At 36.5% G+C, this 22,553-nt stretch overlaps 3 protein-coding genes and 2 non-coding genes across 5 annotated transcripts; 1 reads left to right on the forward strand and 4 right to left on the reverse strand.

Moving 5' to 3' along the window:
* The first annotated feature begins 2,436 nt into the window (after window positions 1-2,436).
* LOC106131587 (uncharacterized) lies at window positions 2,437-6,309 on the forward strand. Its single transcript, XM_013330725.2, has 2 exons — window positions 2,437-2,729; window positions 3,575-6,309. Exons 1-2 carry the CDS (start codon window positions 2,437-2,439, stop codon window positions 4,422-4,424), a joined length of 1,143 nt encoding a protein of 380 aa, XP_013186179.2. The 3' UTR covers window positions 4,425-6,309.
* On the reverse strand, window positions 2,728-4,657 carry LOC132902928 (uncharacterized). The gene is made up of 2 exons (XM_060949905.1): window positions 4,480-4,657; window positions 2,728-3,527 (listed from the first exon to the last, which is right to left on the reverse strand). The coding sequence occupies exons 1-2, from the start codon at window positions 4,655-4,657 to the stop codon at window positions 2,797-2,799; spliced, it is 909 nt and encodes a 302-aa protein (XP_060805888.1). The 3' UTR covers window positions 2,728-2,796.
* Window positions 6,310-6,674: 365 nt separating the features above from the next.
* On the reverse strand, window positions 6,675-22,482 carry LOC106131588 (probable DNA mismatch repair protein Msh6). The gene is made up of 20 exons (XM_013330726.2): window positions 22,265-22,482; window positions 21,813-21,953; window positions 21,488-21,605; window positions 21,103-21,298; window positions 20,482-20,616; window positions 19,868-20,003; window positions 18,693-18,832; window positions 18,044-18,178; window positions 17,512-17,701; window positions 16,726-17,032; window positions 16,091-16,246; window positions 15,509-15,752; window positions 15,044-15,199; window positions 14,401-14,535; window positions 12,127-12,281; window positions 11,508-11,574; window positions 10,816-10,989; window positions 10,341-10,518; window positions 8,081-8,232; window positions 6,675-7,599 (listed from the first exon to the last, which is right to left on the reverse strand). Exons 1-20 carry the CDS (start codon window positions 22,416-22,418, stop codon window positions 7,315-7,317), a joined length of 3,354 nt encoding a protein of 1,117 aa, XP_013186180.1. The 5' UTR covers window positions 22,419-22,482; the 3' UTR covers window positions 6,675-7,314.
* On the reverse strand, window positions 8,934-9,005 carry Trnap-agg (transfer RNA proline (anticodon AGG)). Its single transcript has one exon. It is a non-coding gene; the product is annotated as a tRNA-Pro (tRNA).
* Trnap-ugg (transfer RNA proline (anticodon UGG)) lies at window positions 9,625-9,696 on the reverse strand. The gene has a single exon. It is a non-coding gene; the product is annotated as a tRNA-Pro (tRNA).
* Window positions 22,483-22,553: the final 71 nt, after the last annotated feature.

The following is a 22,553-nucleotide window of genomic DNA, read 5'->3' on the forward strand; positions in this document are numbered from 1 at the left end:
ACACTTAAAAAGTGAAACATCTGCGGGCTGAGTAATGTGCGTTGAATTCGGATATAGCGCATGGACAAGTATTTGATTTTCTGCGCAGTACTCTGATACTTGCAAAGTCATATGTGAGCGATGGCCATCAACTAAAAGCAACACCGGTTTCTTAACATTTTCCCTCTTGAGCCACTGATCAAACACGTTTGCAATAAACTCGAAATATAACGGGCCTGTCATCCAACCTTTAGGTGATCTTCCAATGGCCCAATCTGTCGGAACATTGCTCGTTATATCCTTCGAAATACGGACCAACGGATAAACAACCATTGGGGAAACCACTTCGCCGGCGGCGTTAATGCAGGCCATGACAGTAAGCTGCTCTTTTTCTTTACCTGATTTGATCTCAAAAAAGTTTTTCATTCCCACAGGCCCCAATACTTGTCCTGACTGAGGGCAAGTTTGAAATCCAGATTCATCTGCGTTATATATTCTTCTTGGGTCATCAAGAATTTCCAGCGCTTGTTCCTCAGTCAAATATTGCTTAAGGGATTCAAACCATTGTCGTAGATCAGCCTCTGTAACATTAGCTCGTGATGTCGATATGCTCTCCGCCTTCTTTTCACTTAACTGCGGGTGCCGCTTCTTAAACAAGTCAATCCACTTTCTCCCCGGACGGTTACATTTAAAGGGCGTTTTGCGTCCGTCTTCATCTATAATTTTTTTCACGGTTTCAACTAAGGATTGTCTTTTTATTGGAATGCCTTTTTTGGCATTAGCTTCTATGTATGAAACTAATAGTTTTTCTTCTTCATTCGTTAAATAGGTCTCACGACCCATCTTTCTTTCTTCAGGCACCACACCTTTTAATTTATTGCTGAGCGTGTTGTGTGGCACACCATAATGTCGTCCTGCTTCTCTTAATTTGAAACGACCTTCGCGAACTGCTTGTATAGTCGATTTCATTGCAGACTCTGGATAGCGCAGATTTCTAGAATTTTCCTTCTTCTTGACTGTGTAAAATAGCAATTAATGTTACAACCATCACCAAAGCTTAAGTGGTCGAGCATTAGATAAGCAAATTTTGTCAGTACTATTAGATGACCACCCTGGTCGACTATTGGAAAAAGACCAAATATAAAGTTACGGATTCTTAGATAGTAAACCTAAACAATAACTCGTACTGAAAATCAAAGAAAAACAACACTTTTGTCATTGGTTATATTTTCCAATAGTCGACCACTGTGGTCGGAGAAAGGGACATTAATAAAAATTAGGTTCCAAAATGTAGACCAGCCTCCCAAAACCACGCGACCATAGAAAATACAGAAATAATGCTTTAAGTTAGTTAATTAGACTATCCTCTATATATATGCCATGTTTTAATAACAAATATATGCAATGCTTTCAAGATTAATAAGGATTACGCAAGATATCAATAAAAAAAAATCTTAGTAAAATCAATAAGCACTTACCGGGAGCCATCTTTACGTCAAAAAATGTCAAATATTTCGACCAATAGAATGCAGCTGTGTATGTCAGGTGACAAATATGGTGTTGCCATATTAATAAACATCAAAACAAAAACTCAGTGTTGTCAGTGTTTCTTATTTTGGGAGTTTTTAAACATTTTGGTCAGCCGTTGGGACATGGTCGACGAATAGAACACAAACCCAACTTATTATTTTACATAGAAAAATTTAAGGAAGTTGCAAATACATTAGTAAAATAATTTAAGCGATGTAAATAAAAGTGCTTTTATATTATAAGACTGCTAATAAGGTTTAGATTAGATCGATTTTATCAATGTACTTAAGCACAGCAGTTTTGTGTGACGCAATGTTATACCCATTTAAACCTTTGTTTGTCACAAATGTTAGTTACTAATTTTATTAGGCAAAATGAATGTTTAATGTAATAGCAAAATGTTTACAAGGTGCCAACAAAAAGGAAATACATTCCGATCCATTTTTTATGTAGATTTCCTTTAGCAGTATTAAGTCTGTTTATGATTCAAATTGTAATATTTAAGTTTAATTACTAAGTGGGTCAATAGAATGAAAATATTTTAAAAGTGTACATGAAAATTAAAACCACCAAAAGGTTTACTCTTTCTGCAGCATTGCTGTTTCTCTAATCACAGTTATTTGACCAGATCAAGAATCGCAGTTCTTGGTGTATTGTATTATTAAATATCAAGATTAATATTTAGTATGTAGGTACATTTTCTCATTTAAATGTATACTTTACTAGTTTTTGCGTACTCATCTCTCTATTTTTTGCTTAATAAAACCTGTTCTTTCTCTGGGGCAACGGCCACAACAGTGCGTTGCGGCGTCGCATCGTAAAAACAACATCGCACAGCTATGCGATGCGATGTCGCAACGCAAAAATTTCATCGGATACGACATCGTACGTAAAGACGCTAACCAACGTTTCAGTTTCTAGTGAGACATGGATCGCACTGCGCGTGTTCTACTTCTGCTTGCGTTAAGGCGTATTAAGAAAAAGAAACAGAAAAGAAAGTACTGGGTGCACCCATTACTGACAATTATGAATAAAGATGGAAACCACTTCAAAAGGAAATATGAGGCGCTAAAAGTGGACGAGGTTAAATTTTTCGATTACTTTAGGATGAGTGTAGGAAGTTTTGAAGAGCTTCTTAGTTTGATAAAGCCTCATTTACAAAAGAAATACATATTTAGAAAACCCATCGAACCTCTGGAGATGCTGGGATTAACTATAAGGTAAGAAAAAAATAAACTATTTATACTATAATCATACTGTTTAATCATTTTCACAATTTAGTGTTATTCAAAACTCGTAATCCGATTGTGTGTCATTCGTCAAATTTGTTAGTTCCTCATCGAAATTAATTTGTTCTGGCTCATTTACATCATCATTCCTTGGCGTTTGTGGAGACGATTGCATAGGCGCCGGTGATGTTTCGCATCCGCTTTGGAAGGCACTGCGTTGAATGGATGTTTGGTAGCCACTCTGCATAGACATTTGAGCTGTTTGATAGCCAGTCTGAACAGTTGTTTGAGATGTTTGATAGTTTGCTTGGACGGATGTTTGTGAAGTTTGATAGTGGCTGGGATAGTATGATGGTTGGTGTAAATCAGTTAATATCTGTAGGACACGACTTTGGAAAATTATTGTTTGATTATCATTCAATTTTTCCAATGATGGCAAAATTCCTTTAAAAAAAGATAAATGTCTACTTTCAGGTGTTTTTAAAGCAGCTATAATATTCTTCTCAAATTCGTCTTCGTCAATTTTTCTTTTACGCGATGCAGGCTGGTAACGTGGCATGACAGGTTGCTGGCTTTGTTGGGTTGAGGTGCTTGGTCTTATTTCTTCATCGTCAAGACTTGATGTTGTTTTATTTTGAAAATTCTTTTTCAGAAATAGGAGCTGGTCGTATAGATGATATTGTTTAATTTTTTTGGCCCCAGCTCCGGATTTACATTGCTCGTTTAATTTTTTTTCGTATTTTGTAAAATTATCCTTGATTCCTCTCCATTTTTTTATGACATCGTTACCTAAAAAAATATGAAGAATAATGATTTATTTTGTTTTTTTTTTTCAGGTACCTGGCGACGGGAAATACTTTTAAAGATATGCATTTCACATATTATCGTGGAAAATCTACAATAACAGAAATAGTAAAATTTGTTTGTCGTATTTTATGGAACATTCTTAAAAGGTTGGAATTACCAAAAATTACAACAGAGCTGATGGAACAAATTGCTCAAGAGTATGAAAAAAAGACCAACTTTCCTAATTGTATAGGAGCGCTAGATGGAAAACACATTCGTATATTGAGCCCGGATCACAGTGGATCCCTATTTTTCAATTATAAAAATTATAATTCCATTGTTCTATTAGCACTTGTTGATACGAATTACAAATTTATATATGTCGATATAGGTGCATATGGTAAGGAATGTGACTCCACTGTTTTTCAAAATTCAAAACTATACGACTTATTAAAAAAAGGTCAATTATCTATACCTCCGCCAAAACCGTTACCTGGCTTTCAAAAAGAAATTCCTTTTGTCTTCGTGGCGGATGAAGGATTACCACTGACAAATAATATAATGCGCCCATATTCTGGGAAGTTTTTATCGATAGAAAAACGAGTTTTTAATTATCGTTTGAGCCGAGCCAGACGATATGTTGAGAGCGCTTTTGGCATTCTCGCAAATAAATGGCGCATATTTCACCGACCCATTAATGTTTCTTACGATTTCACAATAGACATTATAAAAGCATGCTGTGTATTACACAACTTTGTATTGAATCGAGATGGCGCACAAACGTTTGAAGAAATGATTATTGACGATTCTTTGCAAATTTTACACGAAACAACACATGAAAGTAGAACGGAAGCTAACATAATCAGAAACGAATTTTGTAATTATTTTAATAGTAGATAACATTGGAGCTCTAAGTTGGCAGTTAACGAAAATATAAATGTTTATAAGTACTTACCGATTTTTGATTTTTCAACAGTATTTAACTCCTCAAAATTTGAATATAAACTTGTACACACTTCCCTCCATGCTTCTGTTTTTAAATTTTTGTCTTTGAATTGTGATATAGTTTTGTCCCAAAGGACGGGACGTTCGTAAATTAAAGATATCAGGTGGTCGACATCGTACTCCGCCATATCGCTTAAAAAACACGTGCAGGTCGTTCAAAGTATGGACACCGACTAAACGGCAACGCGTTGTCGCATCGCAGATTTGTACGTTGCGCAGCGCATCGGATTTTCCACGATGCGTTGTGCGGCGTCGTTGATTTTTGCGATGCGACGCCGCAACGCACAGTTGTGGCCTGGTCCTATCTCTGTACCGAATCTAAATCGGTTCAATGGTTTAGGCGTGATTGAAAGCGTAACAGACATACAGAGTTACTTTCGCATTTATAATATTAGTAGTTGTGATAATATATTTACAAAAAAAGTATAACAAAGCAGAGATGTTTTTGTATAAAAATAATGATACTTATACAGATAATAATTCTCAAATTGACCCACTTATTCTCACTTATGTTTAAATTATTCTGTGTTGTAGTACAATAGATAATTATGTATATCCTAACACCAAATAAATTTTAAATTTAATGTTATAGTTTGAAATAGGTATATTTTAAATAAATGTTTTATCTAAATGTATACAATTTTCAAATAAGTCAGTTCTTCTCTCAATCACTTGTGGGCGTGTACATATATTATTTTATTTTCTATTTTATTTTAACTTGAACTTATCTAAATTATATATCAATATTTACCGAATTAATTTTTAGAAATAAAAAAAATATGACACTTTGATCACAAAATCTACACGAGTACACCTACGTGTTGTCTTTATGTACTTATTTGCGTTAAAAATGCAATATTTATTGTTTTTGTCTTTATCTGATCCTAATGTACCTGTATTTGTTTGCGAAACGTGTTAAAACTTGTCATAATATTCAAACATTTAAATCATATTTAGGTACAATAAGTAACACTACCATTTCAATTGGATTAGTTACTTTTTGGTACACTTATATATATATATATATATATTTATATTTACAAGGGTCATTTCTTAATACACAAGGTCTGTATTCCACATATACCAAATATTTAAAGGGTGGATTCGGTTATATGAAATGAAAATTATTTTGTTTCTCATTCATGAGGACCTACATATAATTACGTCTATATCTTGAAAATACTTAAAGGCCATGTATAGAAACTGCTCAACATTCATTGAAATCAAATAAAGCATTCGTATTTCCCTTTTGATGAAGAAGAGTATTTTCAACGCCATAACATTTGGTGCCATAATTTAAAGACTGCGCCTGCACATAACGTTTGGTATAATTATCGTTCCGCATAACTTTGCCAAAACCTACAAACAGTCTTTAAATTATGCCAATGAATGAATGATGAATTTTTCATGGTACCTTATAAAAGTTATTCAGTATCATTGGCCGAATCTATCCTTCAAATATATGTATGTACCAATCTTATGACCATAAAAATTTCAAACTAGTCATTTAGCACACTTTTTGTATGGCTGCAATGTGCGATCGTTTAAAATTGTACAAGATAGTTGTTTATTTGCAAATGACATTCCTTTTAAATCATTTTTATACAATGCTAAAATTACGTAAACTGCGATTTAAGTTATTAGTAAGTATCATAAATTTAATATATAGGTATGTAAAGAGATTGTACAATATGAACAAAAATGGCATGGTGTTTTTGTAATTTAGTTACGAATTAATTGAATTTAATTAATGACATGAAAATAAACTGGATAAATAATATGATTTGTTTTCTTGATAGTTGAAACGACCTTAAAAAAATGATGGATGTGTGGGAAAATAAAAAAATTAAATTATTTTGTTCAGGAATATTCGTCAGCGATATTAGCACTATAAGTGCTGCCGCCCGGTGCCTTAGGCGCATATACAAGCGCCTAAGTGTTATTCTGTATGTATAAAGTAAATAAACTTAAGTAGAGATGCATTTAAATCCGCTAAGACGTTTTTGTGTGAACAAAGACTCATACAACCTTCCGCATAATAGAAGGGGTAGTCCCTTGCGGGGTAGGCAGGGCCAACAGTCTTGAAAAGACTGATAGGCAACGTTTAGTATTTAGCTTAATAATAGAATAAAATAGAGAAAAAGAGAAAATAAAATCAGTTTTATTCTGATAAAAAATAGTCGCTACACATTTAAGCAATGGCAAATTAGGTAGATTCACTTCGTATAATAATCACAGACTAACAACTTATTCGAAAACAAAACTGAGCTAACGAAAAATTATATTGAAACCCTGTTCTCGCTTTAATTAACAATAACAATTTGTGACCAAACACAAACATTACTTACGTGATAAAGCCTACAACAAACAAATGGCTTTTGGAAAATCACAAAAAAGATTCTGATGGCATAACATATATTTTTCAATATATGTATATGTACAATTCCATAATTCCATTGATGTACAATATAAGGAAAACATAAAGACATTACTTACCATTTAGGTATAAAATGGAAATTATAATGTCCAGTAAATAAATTGACAATCGAACATAGGTCTTTCGACGTATACAATCTAGCATAGGTAGGTTTATAGGTATGTTCCAAACTAATCACAACTTCACAAAATCTTGAGAATACTGACAATTAAAAACAATTGTACATTATAAAAGGATCAAAATCATATAAAAGAGATTCTAAAAGCAAACTTAACCAGCAATATATTCGTCTCCAACGAGGCTAGCAATTATTTAACATTCCACAATCAACAAAGAATAAAAAAAGACTTAAATACTCAAACCAGCCAGTAACTCCCTGACATCCTTCGCAGTGGCTTCCATTTTCATAATATCTCTAAAGGCGCGGGCACAGGCGGCCTCTTTTTCAATTTTCTTTGAGATTTCGTGCGCTCGCCGGGTGATTTCCTTCGGAATGCCGGCGAGACGGGCCGCGTTGAAACCGTACGATTTTGGACACGCCCCCGGGCTTAGTTTGTAGAGGAATGTTATGGTTTCCTCTGGGATGTGGTCTTCGCTGTCAGGTGTCGATTCGTCCGTTTCGACCATGCAGGCCTGAAGAATGATTTATGATAAGTTCAACTGGTAATATACAAGTCTATTTACCTGACCGTGCATTATGGGGAACTCAGGCGACACAAACATGTGCCAGTCAGGATGATAATGTGTGTGTGTGACTTAGTGGTTCCCGGCAGTTTAGTAAAGAGCACTCTCTCTTTCCCGAGGTTGTCCTAACGAGATAAAACTTTAAACACTTTCACCTATCGACCCATCATCCGAGCTGGGTTAGAATGCCCCGTTAGTAGCCACGATGATCAGACTGGAATCGTTTCGTAAATTCCAGACTTGCCCACTCTTGAATTTAATATAATTAGATCCAAACAACACAAGCATCGTACGAATAATTAATGTGTAGATTAGTTAAAATCCAATCTTGGATCATCATTAAAGGCGCACCACGGACTCCTATCCAACGGTCAGGATGTAACTAGGACTAACTCCAAGGGAAAGAAAAGAAAAAGATAAAAAAACTTACCATATGCCCCAAAACAACTCCCGGGTGTGAAGACAGATGATTCACCAATGAGTGGTAATGCGTGGAGAAGACAACGCGGCACCCGCGCCGCGCCAGCTCTGCGCACACGCCGGACGCTATCGCGGTGCCGTCGTAAGTGGACGTGCCTCGACCTGGGGTAAACAATTAAAAAAATTGGCACTCACTTAGTCCAAAATACTGAGTTACTATCAATTAACCGGGGCTGTGTTTAAAAAAAAATTATCATTCATTCATTTTTTAACTTATCAATGAAGATTACTTGGGTCAGGTTAAAAGTACCCGAAACCGCCGCGCTTGCATGAAGAGAGTTATGAATGTGGATGAAGCAAAGGAAGTATGCAGAGATCGTGGCAAGTGGAAAGAGGTAGTCTCTGCCTACCCCTCCGGGAAAGAGGCATGATTTTATGTATGTATGTATGTATTACTTGGAAAAGTGCCACAATTGTGTAGTAGTATTTGTAAGTAAGTTATAAATACAAAAAACCATTACGGCTTATGAGTTACAGGAAGTAATAAAGATAAAGTCTGAAATTAACAGTTATAAGCTTATAGCAGTGTACGAGTCTGATAAAATGAATACACTAATTCTTAGTCATCATACAAGTATTAAGTATAAAGATCTGAATTTTTTTATGAAGAAATTATCAATTAAAATAGAGTTTATAAACGCCTATGACTTTGGAATTAACGATACATGCTCCTAGAGGATTCTGGAATTTCCTGGAAATTCCATGGGAATAGGATATTCGGCAGTGAGCGAATACGCAAGCTACCTAATACTAGTGCATCATGCAAAAAAATATTACAGATAAAAACAATATAAAAAATGTTTGGGCTCGTCCGGGATTTGAACCCGGGACCTCTCGCACCCTAAGCGAAAATCATACCCCTAGACCAACGAGCCGGCTGACTGGACTGTCGAAAATATGTATCGAATACTACTTCGCGGTGGCGTATACCAAAGTGAAAGGTGTTTGGTCACTTTGATTACGAAAACTGATGTGTAGGCGGCCGGAATGAATCATAAATCATACTAGGTAGGTACGTAAGTGTGAGACGAATATAAAAACTACTCTCATGATGTACCTACAGATAAACTTAGTAACTAAGAGCCTTCGTTGAAACATGGCAAACAAACTTGAAATATATATACATAGTTATAATAGCAACATTATTATGTAATTAACAACCTTAATTATGTATTAATTTTTTGATAATTCTTTCACTTAATAGATTTTTTCAGAAAGTGGTAAGTACGTAAAGTAAATTAGACCAGCGTTGTTGGTAAATTGATATCTAATTAATAAGTAAAACTAAATGTATTTCTAGTACATTATATATGAAGTATGTAGAAATTGTAAAGAATACGCAAAGGCGAAATTCAACAGCGGTCTTTAAGAAAAATACGAAGAAAACACGAAATAGATATTAATGTGGAACAAAATTTACAAAATATACACGAAAAATTTTCTTTGATTTTGATTAAGAAAATCTTACCCTAAAAAAATACTAGTAAAAATTCTGGGCTCGTCCGGGATTTGAACCCGGGACCTCTCGCACCCAAAGCGAGAATCATACCCCTAGACCAACGAGCCTCCTTGAACAGATCAGTGAAATATCAATTCACAATCAACTCACGTTTTCGAAGCAATTTTTATGGTAATTATTAAGATTAGACATAATATTATACTATGATACATCGTTAGCATAAAATAACGATAAATTTCGCAACTTATGGAATTCCTAGACAAAATTTTTATTTTTTAACAAATTAAGCTATATTTAAGTAGTTATTTCATTGTTTTAGTGAATCATTTTTTTTAAGGCCTCCTTACTGTGGCCGACTAGAAAATTTGCATTTAATTTAATCGCATTGTTAAAATACATTTATCTCATCTAGTTAGTCCACGAGGAAAAGTGTACCTGCTTCCTTTTGCTTACTTTACTTTGAACCTCGAAGGCCTGTTTTTGTAACCACAAAAATGTAAATGATCTGTGAAGTTATTTGTCAAAGTTTTTTGCAACAGCGCGCCAACGCGGATGTCTTTTCTTTTTTCTTAATTAGTGTACAGGCACATGAATTACTTTTATCTTCAGTCTCTCTTTTCTACTGTATGCGGTTAACTTTAGAAAAAGTGATAATAGTTCATACGCCTTATCAATGTTGCGGATAATTCCAAAAATTCATATAACGGAAATGGTTCGATGATAAGATGTATAGATATAATTAATATCTCACCTAACTCGTCTAACAACACCAACGAATGCAGACTGGCGTGGCTAACAATGGCGGCGGTCTCGTTCATCTCCACGAGGAAGGTGGACTGTCCAGATAAGATGTCGTCGTGGGCTCCCAGCCGGGTGAATACCCGGTCCACTACGCTGAGGCTGCATTGCTGGGCTGGCACGTAGCTGCCCTGTATAACATGGGGTATTATTATTTTAACTAAAGGATGCAGCGGCGTTTAATAATGGGTATATGCCCTTATGTTCAATTCTTTTACTTATTTTATTTCATACTTCATTAGATTTTTTTTTCTCCTGAGTGAAGTCTTTACCTGCATTATTACACTTGGTTCAGAGCAGGAGGCTGGTAATTTGCTATACAACCTGTATGGCAGATTACCAGTCTCTCCTACTCTCTCTCTCTTCTTAGTAGACACCAGTCTCAATGTAATTGTAATGAATCTGGATTTAAATCAAGTATAACTTACCAGATGAGCGAGCACGGTGATGAGCCCCACTTGCCGCATGAGCGTAGACTTGCCCCCCATGTTGGGCCCCGCCAGCAGCAGCAGCCGCGGCCCGGGGCCCAGCGCCGTGTCGTTGGGGATGAACTCCGCGATCGGAATGCACGGGTGACGGCCTTCCACTATGTTGATGTACGGCTGGAATATAAATAGACTTTTTAGAATATTTTTATTTTTTTTGTCACAAGTCGTTATTGATGTTCAATCAAATCAACCTTTTCAACATTCGCCGTTTTTTTTTTTACTGATGACCTGATTCCGTGCATGAAAACTTGACATGCGGATTACAGTAAATCAGGAGCGATTTAAAATTTTGCTAATGGTAACTTTGGTCTCTGATCTTAGCATTTTAGTTCATATAACATGCTTGTAGCGGGAGCGATGATTCGGCTCGACCGCCACCAAAGGGAAGATCTTCCGCCAGGCTGGGTGTTATGCCTGGGGAACCGCGGCTCCGACGATGTTGTGTCGGAGGTTGTATATACATATAGCTCCAATCCGTGAAATCTATGAAATCGCGATTTAGATTCTTCGCTGCTATTGGTTGTGCGCGTCAATTTCTTCACGATGATTGACAGTTGTTGTGTGATTTGATGTTGTGACGAGTGGCTTGGAGATGTCGCCACAATGCTGAGAAAATAATTTGTAATTCTTACCTCACTATTCTTGTCAAAAGTGACATCAGGTATACACATTTCACCACTTTGTTGTCTCGCGAATTCGCTGCAACAAATAGATAGATAAACTCTTTATTGAACCAAGAAATAGATTATTTTAGAAATTAGCCGTGTGGTTCCCGGCACCAATACAAAAAAGAATAGTACCACTCCATCGCTTTCTCATGGATGTCGTAAAAGGCGACTAAGGGATAGGCTTAAAAACTTGGGATTCTCTTTCAGGCGATGGATTAGCAACCTGTCACTATTTGAATCTCAATTCTATCATTAAGCCAAATAGCTGAAAGTGGCCATTCAGTCTTTTCGAGACGGTTGGCTCTGTATACCTCGCAAGGGATAAAGACGTGACCATCGGCTGATTGAGACCGATTGACTGATTGAGAACTGATTACGTACGCCGTATTAACGCCGTATTAAATTGGTATTCGCTATCTTTTGCCATATTTATGTTATCCCACTACTGTCACTAATTTGTGAATTAAAGGCCGGTTGGTTATGGTAGCCTACCTAATAATAGTTAGGTACATGTGAAGCTATCAGTATTCATTGTCATGCAACTAAGCGAGGTCTTCCAATTTGCAGTATTCGCTGCTATTACCTGAGGGAAAGCAATACATCTAAAGTGGCGATACACTGCACCGCGGCCTCCCATTTGTCGTAACTAGCCGAGAACTTCTCGAATATTCTCCGGCTGAGGTCTTTAAGAACGTTTGTCTTCTGTTCTTCGGCAGCCATCATACGAGAGAGAAACTCCTGTTGGAACAAGAGGGATATATAACGTTCGTTAATATGTTAAGGAACATGTTTCGATATATGTTTATTGGACTTTTATATCATTAATAAATTTTCTGTTAAAATATTTGTACACTAGCTTTTGCCCGCGGCTTCGCCCGCGCAAATGTATTTATATTATAAGGATACGCCATAAAATTTCACCCATTTTTTTTATCCCGTATCGTGCGGGGCTGTTTTATGTTTATATTTGGTTTAAATTCATATGGCTTCTCCCGTCTTGTCCCGTCTCTTCTCGTTCTGTTCCGTCCCGTCCCAACCTGTTGTGTCCCGTCCTGCCCCGTCCAGTCCTATCCTGTCCCATCCCATCCTATTTAGTGCCATCCTGCTTTCCGCGACTGATACGTATTTTTTACTAACCAATATTTAAGACTTCTCGCACTTCGACACCTATCACTATCAAAAATATCAAATCTAATCAACAAATCAAAAATTAACTGAAATAGAGAGTAAAATAAGTTAAATAAGTCAAGGTAAAAGTTAATGAATCAAACGAATAATAATTTCAAATCAAAATATTTGTAGTGTGTAATATGTAGTTTCGCGTATGTCCGCTAGGGGCGCTGCTAAAATTACACGATAAATTAAAATATTTTACGCAACCTAGCTAAATGACGGTAACGAAACCATAGCGCGATCTGTCTCGATGCTCGATAGATGGCGTTGGCTCGTGATAGTTAATAGAAAATAAAATTCGGGTGTTTTATTTATGCATACCGATTACGCCGAGATTTATGGACCGATTTACGTGATTCTTTTTTTGTTCGGTAGAGTATACTTTCAAGTTGGTCCCGTTGTTACCTAGTCAGGATCTGATGATGGTATTCCAGGGAAATCTAGGGCAAACCTCAAATTTACAGGCAATTACGTTTTTGACAATTTCATAGATCTGTTTAAGTATTTGCGTCTGATAGTCATTATCCCATGTGAATGAGCTGATGATGGAAGGTACAATTCCTCAACGGTTAGGAGTTGAAAGAAAATTCTTACGAAGTTATACGTACATGTGAGGCTATTAGGTTGACCTGATAATAAAAAGTAAATCTCATTAACGTTAAGAATTTAGGTGAAAATGGATGCGGACAAATTTCGTCTCTTCACTTGTTTCCTTTTAGCTGTTTGTATGGGTAGTGTTAACACAAAATAGGGATTTAAAGGCGTGATGTTATTAATGTTATGCATGTATGTACATAATTATGTATGTTAAAGAGACGATTGAAAGTTGTCATACAAAGTCTTTTTTTTTAAGGATGGGAAATCATCAAATGACCTCTCCCGATCTGGGTGGAACGGAAGGGAGTGTCAGACTTTTACTGACTAAAACCCACCTCGTTCCTTCAGTTGCCCTTTGCGTTCCGGGGCCACGGTATCTCGTTAGAACTTTCCCGCAGCCCCGGCTCAGTTTATCCCGTTTCCCCCCCTTGGGGGTTGACATTTCAAAAATCCCTTCTTAGTGCTCACTTATGTTACTAAAGGAACCTCTGTTCAAAATCTCAGACTCCTATACCGAGCGGTTTCGGCTGTGCGTTAATAAATCAGTCACCCAATCGCACCCCCTAAATCACGATTGGAGGGTAGTTTGAAAAAACTTATAATGTCAAACATATTTACTTGCCTATGTACGTGTTCATGCCAAGTTTCAAGTTTATAAACCCAAGGAATAAGATTTTTCATAGAAACGTTTTTACCCCTTTTCCCCCCCTTGGGGGTTGAATTTCCAAAAATCCTTTCTTAGTGCTCCCCTACATATCCCAAGGAACCTACATTCCAAATTTCAGCTGTCTACGACCAGTAGTTTCGACTGTGCGTTGTCTGTCAGTCAGTCACTCAGTAACGGAAGAGTTTTATATATATAGATATTTGTGTTAACCTTGCGATAAGAAGGAATAATGATAAAGAAAAACAGAAATAAACTGCAAAGGCCATAATTATTTTTCAAAGGGCAATAGCCCTGTCCTTTTCATAAACAATGTGCTCAAGAATAAACCCAAATGATTTTTTTTAATGGTTAAACCGTATCAATCCAGAAAACTACACAATATTGTTAAATAAGAGTCTTATTGAAGAAAACAACCATTACCTTAGTTTCTCTAGTGGAGTACCGTTTGTACCCCTTTCTAGCACCCTCTAAATGGTAATCCGAGTCCGCTTTGCTGGCGGCGGACTGCGGCACTTCTATTTGATAGCGTTTTTTGTCCGTGCCCACATATGTTAGCTGAAATTACATTTATATTGAGATGTGTGCTTGAGAATATGTGAAAATTTCCGAAAATTCATCATATCAAAGCATCTTGTGGAAAGTTCGAACGAAGCAAGTTCATTGATTTTGGTTCTCTTCTCATGTTTCAATCAAAAACAATGAACTTCCGTACTTACCACTTATTTATAGTCTTATATTATTTTGAATTCTATGGTTTCAACATTAGAGGTTTATTTCTATTTTCAAATGAGAAATATAGTGAGAAACATCATGTTACCTATCTAAAACCGTTATTACTTACTATACTTAAAATTGTAACACCACAAATGTATAAACAAAAGTTAAGCAAACGAAATCTTTGCTCTAATTTAGCTTTCGGCCGGGACTTCGTCAGCGTGGATTCTTTTTTCACAATGAAACGTACGTTACGACAGACGGTGGAACGTCAGCATTTATAATATTAGAAGAGATGAAATTAATTTATGTGAAATTTTGTAAGTTTTATTGTTTTTAATTTACATACCCTAGTCTTAAAGTATTTCTCCTGTTCCTTCAAGTAGTCTTTCAGTTCGTCCTCAATATCCCGGATTAGGGCCAAAGCGTTGTCATACTCCTGATCAACTCCCTCCCCGGGCAAGATACGGCCTTCTTTCTCAGCCTGCGCTTGGTCAAACGCTTCCTGAAATATATGACATATAAAAACAACTTTCTTTTTGTTCCCAGCTATGCATATTTACGCATAATTACGTCTTTATCCCGTATGGGCTAGACAGAACCTACAAATTAAAAAAGACTGTAAGGCCACGATCATACATGCATATAATAACGTCTATATCCATTGCGGGGTAGAAAAGAGAACATTTTGTAAGGAATCAAGAATTAGCTATTAGAAAAGAAGAAAAGCGAAGATAAACGGAAAGTTGGTAGTGGTAGATTCATGGGCGGTTGTGGTATAAAACTTCTAAGTTTAGGGTCCGCTAAAGCTTACCTGGAAAAACTTCAATGTCTCCCTATAATCCGGAAACTTCCCTTCGGGGCTGAACTGAGTGATCTTTCTCAACAACCCATCTGTTTCCGAGAACAATTCCGTCAGTTTCAGCGCAGCAGTGAACCCGTTCAGCACGGAGACAAAATCTAGGACTTTACGTTTGGAGTATGTCTTCTCTTCATAGAATATCGCGCGGGAATCAGGGTGGGTTTTAGACCGTTTCAGATTGCCCATCGCGTGTACTCTGTAATACAAACGATGAGGTTTTAAAATACCTAGATATTTTGCTGTTTGTGTGTGTGTTGCTTAACATTGTTCTAATTTATCGGCAAGAATTTAACTCAGGGCTTAGCATCAGTGGGAATCTTCAGAAAAAAGCCTGATGCAACTGCCTTGTTCAATATTTCATGATTTCCTAAACTAGTAGTATTTGAGTTAATTCGTAACAACGAAAAATCTTCAATTTATGCTATTTATTATACATAGAACGGAAGATACTGTAACAATTATGGAATACTTACAAATGATATTATGGACATGCAATGCACAGAATTAAAATAAATTCAAAAATCGATTACATACTTTGCCAGTAATCTCTCCAAGTCTGGTAACGTGGTGAGAATATTCTTCGCGTCCTGGCTTAATTCCTGGTCTTCCAATAACTTCTTCACAGCTAGCTGCCTCTCTTTTATTACGGCAAGGTTGCAACTAGGCGCACACACCCACTGGTATAACCACCTGTCAAAATAAATTTACTATCATTGCGGAAATAAGGCAGATCAATCCCGCAAAGGGAAGATCTTCCGCCAGGCTAGGTGTCATGCCTGAGAATCTTCGCTGTGATTGGCTGATGGCAACTCGACAAAAATCTCTACTGAAGGTCGGTGTAAAACAAAACGTTAAAATGTCGAGCAATCTTATCAAAGGCGACTAAGGGATAGGCTTACAAATTTGGGATTCTTTTTTAGGGGATGGGCTAGCAACCTGTCACTATTTGAATCTCAATTCTATTATTAAGCCAAATAGCTGAACGTGGTCATTCAGTCTTTTCAAGACTGTTGGCTCTGTCTACCCCGCAAGGGACATAGACGTGACTATATGTATGTATGTATCTTTTCACAACATGTAAATATTTACTTGAATCCTGTCTCTAATCCCGAACTGAGAATACAATACTTGATTTTGCTAGGTGGAATAAAGAAAATATTTTTTCTTACCTCTTCCCCATAGGCGTCGAACAGAAGTTCAGTTTATCATACAAGCAGCCTTCATCTTGAACGATCCTCAAATTCCTCAGCGTTATCGCATCCAATACCATTGTATTGCCGCCTTCCCAGCGATTTTCAACCTTGCCTTCTTGCGATAAGGTTTTATTTAGAACGTCCGGTGGCGTGTATGTGGTGAATTGGGACATGCCTAGTATCTGAATGTCTAGAAGGCAGTCTGTTAGGTAGGAGACGCACCCTCCTAGCGCTTTGACGGCCAGGTAACAATTTTGGGCAGGAGTCAGTCCTAGAGCGTCACCTGTTGAAGAGAAGATACTTACGTGATGGAAAAAAATATTTCATTTAATTTTTTTTTAACTCTCGTTGTTTGACTTCCCGGACTCTATCATCAAGGTCGCGGAGGTCAAAACGTGAGTGGGTCTGACCTGCTTCTGATCATTAAGGCGAACCCTGTGTGCCTCAGCAATAAAAAAATGCCAAACAAAGATTGTTCTCTTTTATCTTTGTAGTTGCATCCTCCATTGCTGATATACTTATATCATCATCCATACAAATAAACTAATCACGCCTCTTCCCGGAGGGGTAGGCAGAGATCACGTTTCTTCGCTTGTCTTTCGCTTCATCTACATTCATAACTTTCTTTACGTAAATATGCTTATTTGTCTCTTAAACATACAAACATACATATGGTCACGTCTATATCCCTTGCGGGGTAGACAGAGCCAATAGTCTTGAAGAGACTAAATGACCACGTTCAGCTATTTGGCTTAAATATACCTTCGTTCAAAAACGGTTTGATCCCCTCTGGCCAGTCGCCGTCAGCGTTCGTCCTGTAGTACTTCTCCGCGAGGACTTTCAACGTCTTCTCCGGAGCCCACAAGTGGTAGGGCTCCCGTCGCGCGCTGTGACAATGTGTACTGAGGAGTTTGCTTGTGCGAGGCGTGGTCGTTTTGCGGTCGTATATTATCTGTTAATTGAAAAATTATTATAAAATTGGTACCACAAAAATCTATTTAAGATAAAATGGAATCCTAAATACACATAATATAAATACCTAAATGATACATGTCACCTCACAAATAAGTTTGTTTGTTTGTAAACTCTTTATTGCACATAAAAATAAATAAAACAAATTACAAAACAATTATTGGATTTAGAAGAATATGTACAATGGCGGACTTATCCCCAATGGGATTTCTTCCAGTCAACCAAAATAATAAGTATTATTAGTTCATTTTTTACACACAAAAATACAAGTCTTCTGTTACAATATTGGAATCGATATCAAATGTTTGAATTTTTTACTTACCAAAGCCGGTGGGTAGTGCGCCAAAGTGGTGAGCAGTCGTGAGGAATGCTTGTCGTCTTGGAACTGACCCAGGTGGAACATACCGATGGAAGTGTCCACGAAACATACGCCGTACGCACTGCAGCCGTTGTTGTGCTGCAAATATATCATCATCATTGCTTGAAATTACCTAACAGTATGTACTTAGGAAGAAGAAGACCTATATATATTTACACAAATTGCATCTTAGAGTGCAGTTTAGAGCGTTTCTCTTCTAACAATGTCGGTTTAAAGACGTTTCCACGTACATTAAGCCAAACAGCTGTACATGGCCTTTGTCTTTTTAAAAACTTTTACATACATACATACATATAATCACGTCTATATCCCTGCGGGGTAGACAGAGCCAACAGTCTTGTAAAGACTGATAGGCGTTCTGCTATTTAAAAGCATTTACCTAGTTTTTTAATACTGTTGGCTCTGTCCACCCCGTTTTTTTTAATGGTGTTCTGTTTTTTGTAATGGGGTTGTACGAATAAATTATTTTTACATTTACTTTAAACCGTAAGGGTTATAGACGTGACTTTATGTACGTATGTCCTTTCTACCTGAACCGTGCGCACAGCCATACAATTAATTCCCATTTATTGACTATTTACTAAGAGCTCACCTCTTCGGCTATTGAGAGCATGTACGCAGCGCCAGCCTCAGGGGGCCCCTGGTCCTGGAGGCCACAGATTTGAGTCCCGCGTAAGGTCACTTGACAAATCTCCCGGCGGACCACTTTGTCCCATTTGCTGTTTTGGCCCGCTGGAAGATGGTAATTTTGATAAGGGAAATTTAAAGACTATTTCATATATCTTGTAACTGAGAGCAGAGCAAAGGATCATAGTCAAAGGCGCAACCCATACCATACTGCATCCTCTCAAGAAAGATGAGGATATAACGGTAATTAACGCTGAAAGGAAAATATAATAGAAAATAATCCTACCAGGGTTGAGAGCATATACATACCTACACAATTTTTCCCCCCATCTTTGCTGTTAGTAAGTCCAAATTTTAACTAAAAAATATTTTTGGAAAAAAAAAATAAAAGCAGTAGATTTTGATTTACAAAAGATTCTTAGCAAACATTATCAAAAAATTAGAAGAAACTCATTCAACAATTTAAAATCACATATGTAGTAAAAAGCTTTGAAACCTTAAGCATCGGAGAAAGGGTAAAACATATACAGTAGAACCCGTTTAATACGATCACGCTTAATACGATTTCTCGCATAATACGCCATTTTTCATCAGTCCCTGCAACTTGAGACATGTTTTCATACATTCTTTAACGCTTAATACGATTCGTCATCCCGTTTAATACGCCCTAAATCAATTGAAGATCTTAGAGAATGTAAATAACACACAAGAAGAGGCTGAAAGTGATAATGATCAAGATGAGTCAACTCCGATTTTGTCACATGCCCAGCCATTATCAGCAGTTAATGATTTAAGACACTATGTAACTTCTTTGAATCAAAGCGAAGACGCACTACAAAAGTTAAATTAGGTACGTTGAAAATCTTGTAATTGCTAATGCCTCAAAATCTTTTTGTCAAACTAAAATAAGTGATTTGCTTGATTAATTTTTAAATAACGTGATAGATACACGGCATTTTATATACACATACGTACATAATTTTTAAATGTACAATTCAATACCTAATATTAATAAATACGTATTTAGTAGGTCCGTTTTTTATTTCCCTATATCCCGCATAATACGCTTTCCCGCTTAAGACGCGTTTTTGGTTGTCCCTGTGAAATCGTCTTAAACGGGTTTTACTGTATATCACTTACTCTTTTTGCACCGCTCCTGCATCATTTCCGGTGTCTCTGTTTGTTCCACACGCGCCACTTTATACCCTTTCGACACTAAAGTGGAAGCCATTCTAGCATATGCACTTTCAGGGAAACCAGAATGTGCAAACTCTCCCTGTGAAAACAGGATTACAATATTATTAGTAGAGGTGTGTAGAGTTTGAACTTCTGCCAGGCTAAGGCTTCCCTTAGAGATCTTCAATATTATGTCTCTAATCTCCTGATGATATTGTTAAGTAGCAATTGAGGACATCTGTTTGAAAGATGAAGGTGACATTACACAGATTTTTTTGGGTCAGGCTTAATCCATGTCAAGCTTTCTTCTTTGACTTTAACAACTTCTTCAGCCGATGGCTGATATGCTATACAATCAAGTTTTTTATGAAGCATATTTGAAGCTGTTTCCCAACTAGCCAATATTACAGTATCATTAATTCGCCTTTGTTACTTAGTCATAACTGGTAAGTCAGCTGTACAACGTTAGACCCAAGACTGACCTGAGGGATCTCAGCAATAGTATAAATTAAAACATACATAAATTACTTATCCTTTAAAAAAATCAATCATGCTTCAAACAAAATAAATATTTTTACCTTCATGTAAGAAAATCCCAATTCATTAACTCCTACTGCAGCATCCATGTGGTATAATTCATAGAATTTTCCAACTTTGAAAAATAGGACACAGTCGAAATGGGATGATTTCATCTCCCACCACTGGCGATGAGCCTACAAAGGTTAAGACGATTAGTCTTTAGCATAAAAAAACCTATTCGAAAACAATTTTGACAAATCATATGGATAAAATAATTCTGTACTTCTTCTGCACTGATGCTTTAGAAGCAGTAAACTTAGTTTTAAGTAGTTTATTTGACGTCAACCAATTTTGTGAAGCCAAAACATATGACGATTATTAAGTGATATGGAGTATCCAATAATAATGAATAAAAATTTTTAATTTGAATTATAACAGTGTAATTTCACAAATAAATGAATAATATTTATAATGTAGTAATATTTTCAAAAGTTGTTTCCATTATTTATTATAACTTATACAAGTTCATACATAGTCTTGCACAAGTTTTCCATTTTTTGCCCTGGTTCATATTACTCTTCTATGTCACCTTTTCTGCAGGCTTTTCTCTTTTTGTTTTGTCATCGAAAGGCAGTAGCGGAACACTTATAAGTCTATTAAATTAAAAATTCATTACTAACAGGAGTTTGATTTTTATAAAAATCAGGTGGCACATATAACGTAGTGGGATCATAGTCAGGATCATCAGGCCTCCTTTTGTTAGCATCCCGGATTTTCTCGGGCTTCAACCACTCCAACTTGCAGTGGGTCCAATTTCCATCATCTACAATCACAGTTTTTTCTGCTTGAGGCTCTGGTTTTGGTTGTGATGCAGCTCTGAAATATTAAACAAGTTTTTTGAAAATATTTGTACAAAACTTTGTTGTTAAGTACAGTTAATAAAAGTGACATGAAAAAATAACATAAAAATCATGCCTCTTACCGGGGCAGAGTCTATGTGTACTATAAACAGCCCTTAATAAACTTTAGTTCCAGTACCAGAAAACAAATACAATGAAATCTTACCCATTGCTCACAGCAGATTTCGGTTTACTGGGTTTTGGAGATTGTTTGGGTTCAAACTTAAAGCTGTTCTGCAATTTACTTTCAGTGGATTCCTTCTTCTTAGGCGACTCTTTAATTTCTGCAAATATATCATTTATTGATCTCTTCTAGGAAAACACTATCAAAAAAAAAACAAAAATACCAGTCCCTAAATATACAGCCTAGATTAAAAAAAAACAGCACATTTTATGTGTATTTTAAAGATAGGTACTGTTTAATGGTATTTTTTAAAAGGAGCTTAATGACTTGATACCAAATATTTAGCCTATGAAACCTGTGATGATACCTCTATTTTCTACATCTGAATCATCAGAATCCACTGGATTAATGCGGATCCTCTTTCTTCTCTTTGAAGCAATTGGAAGCTCATCATCGCTGTCTTGTTGCTCTGTAGGTGAATTGGTAGGCTGCCGTTCACGTTTTTTATCTAAAGAATTAAAAATACTTGAGTTGCCAATAAAGACTGACTATCCCAGGCTCCTCTTCATAGTGGTGAGGATGCAACCGGGACTACAGCCCCGAGGTAGAAGACTAATTCACAGAAAGCAAGAGTGAGATATTATGTCTTTAGCGTCACCTTTAAAATCACTTTAACGCGAAATAGTTCAATGGTTTCGGACCAAAATATCTGCGCAAGATAAACAAAATCCAAAATCTCTATACTTCGGAATATCGTTTGCTCATGGGTTAGCACATGCAGAAAATAAATAGTAATATCAAATTCAAGTAATTCCTCACTATCAGGTTTGGTTTCCTTCGGTCCATTTACAGAGGAATTCAACTTCACCGGCTCATCATCTGCAGCTGGTTTTGCCTTTTTGCTAGAAGGTGAAGTCTTTGTGAAGTAATTAAATAGCGTATTTGTCGCCCCTACGCTATTGCGCTTGGACATTATTTATTAAAAACAATGTAAATAGAAAATAAGATTTAATTTTAAGCCGATATTTTCAGCTTGTTTTGGCGCACAAAGACCAATTGTCAATGTCAACTCAAGCAAGACAAAATGTCAATAATTTTTTTTTGTTTC

This window comes from Amyelois transitella, chromosome 20 (assembly GCF_032362555.1).
Source record: "Amyelois transitella isolate CPQ chromosome 20, ilAmyTran1.1, whole genome shotgun sequence".
In the NCBI taxonomy this organism is placed as follows: domain Eukaryota; kingdom Metazoa; phylum Arthropoda; class Insecta; order Lepidoptera; family Pyralidae; genus Amyelois; species Amyelois transitella.